This window comes from Akanthomyces muscarius, chromosome 2, assembly GCF_028009165.1.
Source record: "Akanthomyces muscarius strain Ve6 chromosome 2, whole genome shotgun sequence".
In the NCBI taxonomy this organism is placed as follows: domain Eukaryota; kingdom Fungi; phylum Ascomycota; class Sordariomycetes; order Hypocreales; family Cordycipitaceae; genus Akanthomyces; species Akanthomyces muscarius.
Genome location: NC_079242.1, coordinates 3,048,396 through 3,059,119, shown reverse-complemented (window position 1 = coordinate 3,059,119; position 10,724 = coordinate 3,048,396). Strand labels below are relative to the sequence as shown.

The window sequence follows — 10,724 nt, the reverse complement described above, 5'->3', positions numbered from 1 at the left end:
CCCCCCTCTGACGGAACCAACGGCCCTCAGATCGCCGGCGTTTCTTGTTGGCGACGCCGACCTGTTCTTATCCCGAGCCATCTCGGACTCTGGACTTGTTGGATTGCCGGGCGCGGAGCCGTTGGTGTGGAGCCCATCAACCGCAAAAGACCACAGGTAGGGCAGGTCTGAGAGTTTCGACAGAAGTGTCTTCGACCCCCATCTCTGGCCTGTTCTTTTTTTTGAAATTTTTTGTGCCTCCTCATCCTCATCATATCTCACTTGTACTCCAAAATAGATTCACACAAATCCTGGTTCAAGGGACTGCCCCACCCCGTACGAAATGGTCAATAACAAGCGGCGTTCCTGCGATGTCTGCTACAAGCGCAAGGTACGTCGGCATAACTACCCAATTGGGGCTTTTACAGACAGAGAATCCAGCCACTATAAACGCCCCTACCCACCCTCTCGCGGCCATTCTGTCCTGCCATCATCCCGGTCCTTCCGCCCAGAGATCATCCAGCCGCAATGTCCATAGGCTAGCTCTGCCACTAACACCTTCCATCTCCGCTGTGTAATAGATCCGGTGCGATGCGGCCGACACTGGCACGACCTGCGACTGGTGTACCCACCATAGCCTCATATGCACCTTTACTCCACGAAAGCCTCGCGCGCGGTATGGTCCTCTCTCCTCCCAATATGGCCGAGCACTGCTTGTGTTGTGTTGCGCTGTTGGTCCAGCGTTGCGAGGCGTCTTGCTAATATCCTTGTAGCACGAGAAGGGGCAAGAGTCCTACCGATGTGCCCAACAGGCCCGGCTCCGGCAAGGAGTCGTCTGTCTTGCAGTCCCCGCCAACAAGCACCTCGACTGCTTCTACACCGTACTCAACCGGCGGCGGCCATGCAGACAGCGCAAGACTGCCGATGCGCGGCCACAAGTGCTCCGTCTGCCAGGCCCGGCCGTCGACCCGTGCCATGGGCAGGCCCATATCTCGCCTCCAAGACATCTACCCCAGCCAGGACTTTGGCTTCGTCTGCCTGCTGACCGGCATCCCGCACTTTTCAGACGGCTGCGAGGAGTGGGTGCAGCTGCGGACGGGGCTGACGCCGCAGTTTGACTTTCCTTCCTTTCAGCGCTGCAGCCTCGACGAGCTGTCGCCGCTCGCCGCGAGCAGGACGAGGCTGCCGCCGCGCTGGGCCTGCGACGCCATGATTGACGCCTTTACCAAGTCGGACCTGATTCTCATCTTCCCCATCGTCGACGAGGTGCTGATTGAGGAGACGGTCAACCTCGTCTACGCGACGGATGGGACGCCCTCGCTGCAGCATATTAGCGCCAAAGCCTGCGTGCTGGCTCTGCTTACCTTGGCCTCGCTGCACTTTCCAGAAGTGAAGGCGACTAAATATGTCGACATAGCAGCTTTTGCGAAAGCTTCGAAACTCCTCATAGCCGAGTGTCTGGAAGACACAAGCCTGACAACACTGCAGACATATTTTCTAGTGGTAAGACAATTTTACAAAATAACAGCTCCGCACCTTTGCCATTTCATTCTTCTAACTATATCGTCCCAGATGATGTATGACATGACTGCGGGTCGGATGCAGGCGGCAGCCATGTATAATGCTTTGGCGTGCCGGGCCGTGTTTGCGCTGCGCGGACATCAGCGTCTGTTCCCCAATCCCAAGAATCAGGTCCTCAGCATCGAGGAGCGCGAGGACCGCCACATCCGGCTGCTGTTCTGGATGTGCTACTACACCGACAAGGACATTTCGCTCCGCACCGGCCACCCGCCCGTCATTGACGACGAGTTTTGCGACCTGACCCTGCCCGAGGGCCACGAAGAGACACGGTGGTGCGGCCGGACCCGCGACCCGAGCAGCAACGTCCAGGACCCCTTCTACCCGGGCGACATGGAGCTGACGCGGGTCAAGTCCAAGGTCGTCTGCGCCCTGTACGGGAACAAGGCGTGGGAAAAGTCCGACGCCGAGCTCCTGCGCACGATCCGCGAGCTCGACGTCGAGCTCGAGAACTGGCGGAGCTCCATCCCGCGCGAGTTCGCGCCGCAGCTCTCGGTGCGCAAGGACGTCTCGCTCGCCAGCGACCTCAGCCGCTCCATGACCATGTTCCACCTCGAGCTGCACCTCGAGTACCACCACATCCTCATGGTCATCCACGGCGCCAGCGGCCTGAGCGCCGCCGCCAACGCGCCCACGGGCACCATACTGCCCGGCGTCCAGTCCAGCCTGGAGCTGTCCGTCGAGGCCAGCCGGTCGACCATCATCTACCTGACGGCGTCGGCCAACCGAATAGCCAGCGAGGCGTTCTGGGCATTCATCTTTTACCCCATGTCGGCGCTCATGACGCTCTTCTTCAGCATCCTGCGGCGGCCGCGCGGCGAGGACACACTTCAAGACTTGGATCTCATCTTCAAGTCGCTGGACATTGTGCGCACGATGCCGATTCATGTCACGGTGCCGTTTGCGACAGAGTACTTGACGCGAGTGGATGCGTTTGTCAAGGAGCTGCACAGACTGGCCAAGGGGGCGATAGAGCGCGCAGCCCGTGAAGAGCTCAACAACACTATATAATACTGTAATGAAAACATAAACCAATGATACTCTAGATGGCTGTTTTGGCGCACGGTTTCATCTTATTCTGATGGCGGCTGCGGCCGATCAAGCTTGAGCCCATTGAGACTAAAGCACCTTGATCGAGTTTACAATCTTGAAAATTTCAAGAAATACCAACATGACCTACAGTACAGCTGGAAAACTGAATTTTATCCATCTATCATAGCTCTATAGTCTACCGTCTGACATTACTTTGTCGTGCTAAGCAGATACTTGGAATCGAGCCTCAGCCGGCCGGCCGGCCGTTGAACCCGCGAGCCGAGCAGGCGACCGCAAAGCTAGCGACTGTGACAGCGACGCGTCTGAATCTGTGTTGTCGCCACGGGAACTTGTGCTGTTTCACTTTTTTGACTCTAAAAAAATTTCTTAATGAGACTCGTAAGCTATTGATGGACATCACTGCAACAGTCCGTATTTTACTTTAAGGCGCTCCAGAGTTACGCTCGCCAACTGTCCCGAGGTGCGCGCTCTAGATGTCTGATCCATACTGACATCAAGATTCATGTTACCCCTAACCCAGTCTTTGATCTCAATTGCCATGAGCGAGTCGATGGCAATATTACCCACATCCTCGTCCTTAATCTCCCCTTCGTCAGCGAGATACCCCGTCATGAGCCTTGCAATCTCCCTGCAAATGATCAGCTCTGTCTGCGATTCGTTGAGGATGGAAGGATCTGCTTCAATCTTGTCCACAAAGGATCGAAATTTGTCGTCCACAAACTGTGGTTTATTGCTTTTTGTCGGCTTCAGGTTGGCATAAAGGGAGAAGCGTGCCTCGCTGGTCCAGGATGGCCGTGGCGACGGCTCTGATGGCTCTGCAGTGGTGCTCAAGCCAATATTGATTATACCCGCACACGATGACAGTGTAGACTCTGTCGCTGCCGGGCTTGGGTCGCTGGGTATCGGCGCTTTCGACTGGACAATTGCCATACCAAGGCCCTCACAAACATCCTCCTCTGAGAGCAGCTTACAGGACGCAACCTTCAAGGCCTGTAAAAGCTTGTCGTCTCGACTAATCATGCCCACCTCTTCTACAGGCCCCAAGTTCAGCAGGGAACAAGGCAAGCCCAAATTGCGACGGTAATAGACGAAGCTCTCCAGATATGTGTTGCCGGCAGCATAGTTTGCCTGTCCACTGTTGCCGTAAACGCCCGCCAAAGAGCCAAACAAGACAAAAAATTCAACGTCTTGACTGTCCTTGGTTGCCTCATGGAGGTTCCAAGTTCCCATCACTTTGGGGTCGAGGCAGTCGGTCCATTCCTTGTACGTCATGTTGCGGAAAGTTCGGTCGTGAAGAGCTGCCGAGAGCTGGAGCACACCCCTGAGCGGAAAACTGCAGGCAGCGACTGCACGTCCAACATCAGCCGGGTTTGTCACACTCCCTGCAATGCAAATTGCCTTGCATCCCTGCACTGACAGTTCGTGCAAGAAGCCATCATGTTCAGACGGTTTTCCGGCACTTCGGGAGAGAAATACCAGCTCTCTCGCTCCGTTCTCCGCCATCCAGTTGGACACTGCGCGACCAAGGCCACCCAGTCCGCCGGCCAAGACGTAGGAGGCGTTCGAGGGAAATTTTGGAGAGCAAGAAACAGATGACACCTGCAGCTGATCATTGCCGCTCGGGATTCTCACAACATATTTGCCAATATGCTGACCCTTTTGCATCTGCCTCAATGCGTCCATTACCTCGGTTACGTCATATATGCGTTGTATTGGTAGAGGATTTAGTTGGCCAGCCTGGAAATATCCAGCAAGCTCGTCGATGAGCCTTTTTTCCGAAACCGTTAGCTTGCGCAAATCGAGAGCTTCGTCTACACTTGCCTGGAAAGAAGCTCGGGTAGCTCGCTGGCTAGTTGGAGCAGATCGACGCCGACGAATGACCGATTGCCAGCAAATGGGCCCATATCCAGGCTTCCGTTCGTTGAAAAGTCGATTTTTCCAAGCTCAATCATTTTACCAAACTTAGCAACGCAGTTCCACGAGGCATGTAGCAATTTACCAGCAAGAGAGTTCAACACCACGTCTGCACCCTTTCCTTCCGTCGCTCTAATGAGATTAGGCCAGAATGAGTCATCTCTGGAGCAAAAGATTTGATCCTTCGGTAGCAAAAAGTTAGTCGTTAGATATTCTGTTTTGCTGTCGCTTCCGACTGTGGCATAAATCTTCGATAATGTTAGCTGCATGGCCGTGCATTAGCCAGGCTCTTTCAACAGCTTACATTGGCGCCAATCAATTGAGAAACTTGGACAGCAGCAAGTCCGACTCCTCCACAAGCGGACTGTATAAGCACAGACTAGCCACGAGTCAGTTAGTTTCCATTTTCAGTTCTGGCATAGTGTGTTTGGCCACGTACTTGGCCGTTCTTCAAGTTGCTAGCGTAAGTAAGAGAATATAGCGCCGTCAAAAACGGAACAAGTGTAGAAGCTGCAACCTCCATGGACACCGATTCTGGGATCTTCCAGCAGGTTCTAGCCGGAACGTTGATACAGGTCTGGCACAGCCCAGAGCCAACAAGCCCAACTCTGTCGCCGATGAGAAAGCCAGTGACGCCTGTACCCACCTCACAGACGATACCACTTGCCTCGAGCCCAATTTGAGACTTTGTGCCTACCAGGCCCATAGCAACCATTATGTCCTAAGCGCGAAAAGAAAAGGAAAACGTCGTATTAGCTTGCAGCCTGCAGCGCGTGCATCAGGTCAGTGGTTAAATGACATACCCTGAAGTTTAATCCAACATATCGGATCTTCACTCGGACCTCGTCTTTCTTCAACGTTGTCTCATTTATCTGAACCCAGGAAGGGCTTTGCAGTAAGCCATTAGATTCTAGGTGAAGCTTCATGGGAATATGTTGGCGCGCGGAACTGTCTTGCACGGCAGGTAAAATGTTCAGCCAGTGATATCGGCCGACGTGCACCGCTTCATCAACAAAGAACTCGAAATCCCTCTGTTGGTGAGAAGATTTGTCGAATTGTGCAATCCAGTCTTGAAGTTGCACCAAAAGCTCAATTACAGTGGCATCGACAGATAAAATCTCTGCCACGGACATGTCAACTGCATGCTCGTGGCGCAGTGTTCGCACAAGCCCGTGTGTGAGTCCGTATCTCGGATCATGGCACTGATGCTGCGCCGGTCTTGTCAACCATAGCATGTGTTTTGGCTGCCCATCGATCAAGTAAGTCTTCAGCTGTTGGAAACTCGCTTTGGTCAATTCTGCAATGGTTGGTCCGTTGAGATCCAGCAAAGAGATGATGTTCTGGCCCGCGGCAGGGACTGTGTTTAGAGTGCTCCAAGTTACTGTGTAGCCTCTTTTTGAGAACTCTTCTGCAAACATCTCGTTGTAGATTTCCAGATTGTCGCCAGTGAGCAACGTGACCTCTTTTGCTAAATGTTGTGGTGCGGAGGCTGCACTGGCCAGTAAAGTGAGCCTTGATGTAGAGCATGCCTCGCTCTGTGGCTGATTACCGACTTGCGCTTGAGCAAGTTCAAACCCAGCTGCTTTCAAAATCTCGGCATATGTTTCCTTGATTCGATCCTTGCACCAACTTTGAACGAAACTCTCGTCCTGGCACTTTTTTACAAAGTCTGCATTTTGGAACAACAGCCACCCTCGCGGGGTGACCAACTGCCTCAAAGTCGATAGCGACTGGGGAGAAAGAAGATGATCCGCCTCAGAGGTCAAAATTAGATCAAAGGTGTGAGGCTCCACTGCTTGATTCAAAATGTTACTGTGTGTATCCAGCACCTTGAATGATATGTTGGGGTCGTCGTTGAATTCAATCCTCGCTCTGTCCAAAGCCACAGTTGACGAGCTCGCCAGCGTATAAGACGAGAACATCATAGTACCCTGGCTAGACTTAAAGTACCTCAGATTAGACCTGGTAGAATCGGGAGAGGCGGTGCCGACTTCCAGGACACGCAACTTGGGCTGCACATGTGTGATGAGCCCAAGAAATCGGCTCCAAGGGTGCTGCCGATGGACCTCGTCTAGTTTCTCAGCGGGCAACAGAAGCTCTCTGGGTGGTAACAGGTCAAGGAGAGGCTGCCACTTTAGACTGGCCAATTGAGGGGTCGACTCGGCCGGTTGAACTGCTTTATCCAAGGCAACAGAGCGCAATTCTCGGATATACGAAACAATCCCTTGGTCAGACACTGCATTGGCTTGCCACGATAGGCCTCGATGGCCATCATCTGTTCCTCTTACATAGGCCTCTGAAGACCGGCGTGTAGAGACAAATATGGACCCGATAGATTGAGGTACTTGCAGGACGCCAATGCGGCGGTGAAGTCCATGCCCGAATGCAATACCCATCAACTGTATGCATCGATCGATGTCTGTTGGATGGGCAGGGTATTTAGTGTCTTCGTTCAACAACCATGTGTTTTCATCTAGAGTTCCCTTCGCGGCAAGTTGGGCTGGGTCGGCGGAAACCTGAGCAAGGCTACGGAAACTCTGCCCATAGTCAAACCCGCGTCTTCTTGTATGCTTGTACCATTCAGTCAGGTTGACTTGGCGGGCATACGACTGAGGAAGGGCGCCAAGCTGGCCTTGGTCCGGTGGGAGATCATAATCCACAGCCCGGGCCTGGCCGTGGCAATGTTGTGTCCAACTCGTGCCGTCGTGGGAGCAGATGGTGAATGAATACCAATCTGACTCCGCCAGGTCATTGTATCGATGTTTTTTGAGGCTGGTGAGAATTTCAGTCTGCTTTCCTGGGCGAATAACTAGGAAAGACGTGAGAGCAAGAGCACGTAGTTCGTAGGCTACGGCATCGCTCTGAAGCTGCATGCACGCCGCCCCAGCCATTGCCACGTATCCAGCCACGGGAAAAATGACTTTCCCGTCTATTTTATGGTCTCCCATCCAGATGACGTCTCCTAGCTGGATCAGGTTTCTCCATGCAGGCTCGCTTTCTGGCATAACTGGTATTCTTGAACCGAGTAGCTCATGGTGCGGCGCTTCTCGATGCCGCCATTCATGAGTCAAGCGGCTTTCACGCTGAAGAAGCTGATGTTTCCATGGATACGCGGGTAGATTAGATAAGACTTTGCCACGTCCCGTAACATTGGGCATGTCAAGATCAGTACCCAAGCAATGGAGGCGACCAACTGTGTGTAGCAATTGTGAGATAGAGTCTGGATCATTACGAGTTAGGGTCGGAACATATATGGGTATACAATCCTCGTCTAACCACATGGTCTCCGCTATCTGCCTCAAGAGCGAGGAGAATGTCGAATTCGGTCCAATCTCGACGAAAACCAGCTGCGAGTCGCGGTGGTCCAAAATGGCGTCTGCCACTGCGTCAGCAAATTGCACCGGAGATGCCAGGCCGTGGCGCCAGTATTCCGGGTCTAGCTTTCTTGGGTCTGTGATTGTGGCTCGAGTCGAAGTCGAATACATTGGCACCATGGTATCATTATGATGAACATGGCTTGAAATCATACTCTTGTACAAGGCTGATGCCTCCTCCATTTGCGCTTTCAAAACGTTAGTTATTTGCGAAAGGGTAGGTTATATTTAGACTCACAGGAGTGATATGCAACAGAGACTCGAAGTGTTCTGCAAAACACTTCTTTGTGCTCCAACTTGATGGAACTGACTACTTGTTCTAGCGTGGCGGCATTACCAGACAGGACCGTGTTCCGAGGGCTGTTCTTGCAGGCCACAGTAATATCAGAGAATCCCTCCAAAAATGGAGCAATTTCTGCACAACCGAGTCCGATGCTTGCCATGGCACCTTTACCCTCTCTCGACTTAGAAACGATGCCTCTGAAGTATGCTAGCACAATGGCCGAGGCAGCGGTGATGGCCCCAGACGCATAGGCTGCTGCTAGCTCACCACTAGAATGCCCGATTATCGCTGCAGGTTTGAGGTTCAAGCGACGCAAATGGTTCGTCAACCCAATGGCGACAGCAGTAGACAGCGGCTGCGAGATTTCCGTCTCGTTAACCCGACTCTCCTGTGCGGTAGGTTTACCGAGTTCTTCAATTATGGACCAAGCCGGGGCATCTGGAAGGGCCTTCAATGCGGCTTCGAGTTGCAACATATCTTCCCGGAACTGAGGAGAGGTTTCAAGAAGTTGGCGCGCCATACCGGCCCATTGTGCTCCTTGACCAGTGAACAACCAAACAGGGACAACTGACCGCACATATGCGGTGCGAAAATCTAGCCTGGTGAGTGGCCGGTGGGAGTTTGCCACCGCAAATGCTCGATACATATAGTGCTTTCGCCTGCAGCAGAGTGTATAGGACAAATCCTGCATACTGCAAGCTTCCGGCATCTTCAAGTAGTCGACTAAACTGGCGATACGTCTCTCCAAAGCATCTGCGCTCTTGGAAGACAAGACAATAAGATATCTTTGATTGGAAGACTTCGCATCGTCACTTAACGGTTCCTCTGAACAGCCTCGAGCGCTGTGTAGATAGGACTCTGCCGACTCGAGGATAGCGTGAGAATTCGAGCCTCCAACACCGAAACAATTGACACTGACCCGTTTCTTTCGTCCATCGGGAAACGGCATCGCTTTCTGTGGGACTAATAGCTTGGCCTCTTGAAAAGATGCTTTCGAGTTATATGCCTTGAAGAATGCATTTGGCGGAATTGTGCCATGCTCAAGGGAAAGAACAGCTTTAATGACGGAGGTCAGGCCAGATGCGCCTTCTGTATGTCCGACATTGGGCTTGATTGATCCAATCACCGTTATGTCTTTAGGCTCATGATCACTCAAGCTGCTCTGTCGAAGTACTCTGGTAATTGCGGACACCTCAACGACATCTCCAACGGGTGTGCCAGTGCCATGGCACTCGAAAAATGGTGTCTGGCCGATATCATTGATTCCCGCCCGTAGATATGCAGTGTTGATCAAATCTTCTTGCCCTTTCATATCCGGCCCGAATGAAGTAGTTGTCTTTCCGTCATGATTGGTGTGGGTGCCGCGTATGACCGCCCGGATGCTGTCGCCATCTCGCAGTGCATCCTTCAATCTTTTGAGCAGGACGACACTGATGCCCTCGCCACGGCCGTAGCCGTCTGCCGATTCGTCAAAGGTTTTGCAGGCCCCGTCCGCAGATAAGACTTTGCTATCCGACATGCCAATGGTCATGGCAGGATTCAATATCAAGTTCACACCAGCCACCACAGCCGCGGTGCAGTCGTTTCTCAGCAAGGCCTGGCACCCTTCGTGGAGGCTTACCATGGATGATGAACACGCCGTCTGTATCGTCATGCTAGGCCCGTGCCAGTCAAATTGATACGATAGCCTATTTGCTAGCGCGAAAAGGCCTGTGCTCGAAACGTGATATCTGTCCATGGATTGGGGGTCTTGGCTTGCCATGCCGATCCAGTCTTCGCCAAACACGCCGACATAGCATCCGATGTTAGATCCTCGAAGCTCGGTTTCTCCCGCACTCTCCATACACTCTACCGTCACCTCTAGAAGCTGCTTCTGCTGAGGGTCCATCTTTTCTACTTCAATAGGATGAATACCAAAGAATTCGCTGTCGAGTAGTGCTGGGTCGTGCTGCAAAAAGTAGCCTTTTCGCGTCTTCACAGACTCGGGCTTTCCCGGACCGTAGAATGAGTCGATATTATATCGTGTGCCTGGAATCTCGCACAGCCCATTTTTGCCCTCGATAAGAAACTCCCAGAGTTCTTCCGGCGATGTTATACCTCCACAGAGACGAGTAGCCATGCCAACAATAGCAATAGCTGGACCCTCGTTTCTGTCGTCGTAGTCTCCGTTCGGAAGAACAGCTGGTACTGCCTCATTGTGTCCCTTCGCAGGACCAGACGCGCTGATTTTCTGGTCCATGGCAATCTTGCTGAGCATAGGATGATGTCTGGTACTTTTGTGGTAGTTGTTCATTGATTTGCTGCTGTTCGATCTGAAGTGCCTATCCAGCGATGAACCTAGCTCTAATGAAACTACCGGCTAATACATGAAAACGGGAACATCGGCTTTTGTGGCTCAGCCAGCCACGATGCTTGCCGTGTCTCAGCTAAAAGAGGATCATTCAGTGCCCCGCCGATATCGCGATGCCACAGCCGAGACAACTACAGTGCCTAATTTTCAGCTCGTGCACAACATTAGATGCCAGCTGGCTTTGTCTCAACTC

The 10,724-nt window shown here is 52.6% G+C and overlaps 2 protein-coding genes across 2 annotated transcripts; one reads left to right on the top strand and one right to left on the bottom strand.

Moving 5' to 3' along the window:
• Nucleotides 1-322: 322 nt before the first annotated feature.
• Nucleotides 323-2,568, top strand: LMH87_004141 (uncharacterized protein; the record flags this gene model as incomplete). Its single annotated transcript, XM_056195316.1, has 4 exons — nt 323-370; nt 561-655; nt 753-1,482; nt 1,552-2,568. The coding sequence occupies 4 exons, from the start codon at nt 323-325 to the stop codon at nt 2,566-2,568; spliced, it is 1,890 nt and encodes a 629-aa protein (XP_056048956.1).
• Nucleotides 2,569-3,006: 438 nt separating this feature from the next.
• On the bottom strand, nt 3,007-10,474 carry LMH87_004140 (uncharacterized protein; the record flags this gene model as incomplete). Its single annotated transcript, XM_056195315.1, has 7 exons — nt 3,007-4,378; nt 4,432-4,772; nt 4,829-4,903; nt 4,964-5,245; nt 5,328-5,555; nt 5,607-8,086; nt 8,137-10,474. 7 exons carry the CDS (start codon nt 10,472-10,474, stop codon nt 3,007-3,009), a joined length of 7,116 nt encoding a protein of 2,371 aa, XP_056048955.1.
• Between the last annotated feature and the right edge of the window lie 250 nt (nt 10,475-10,724).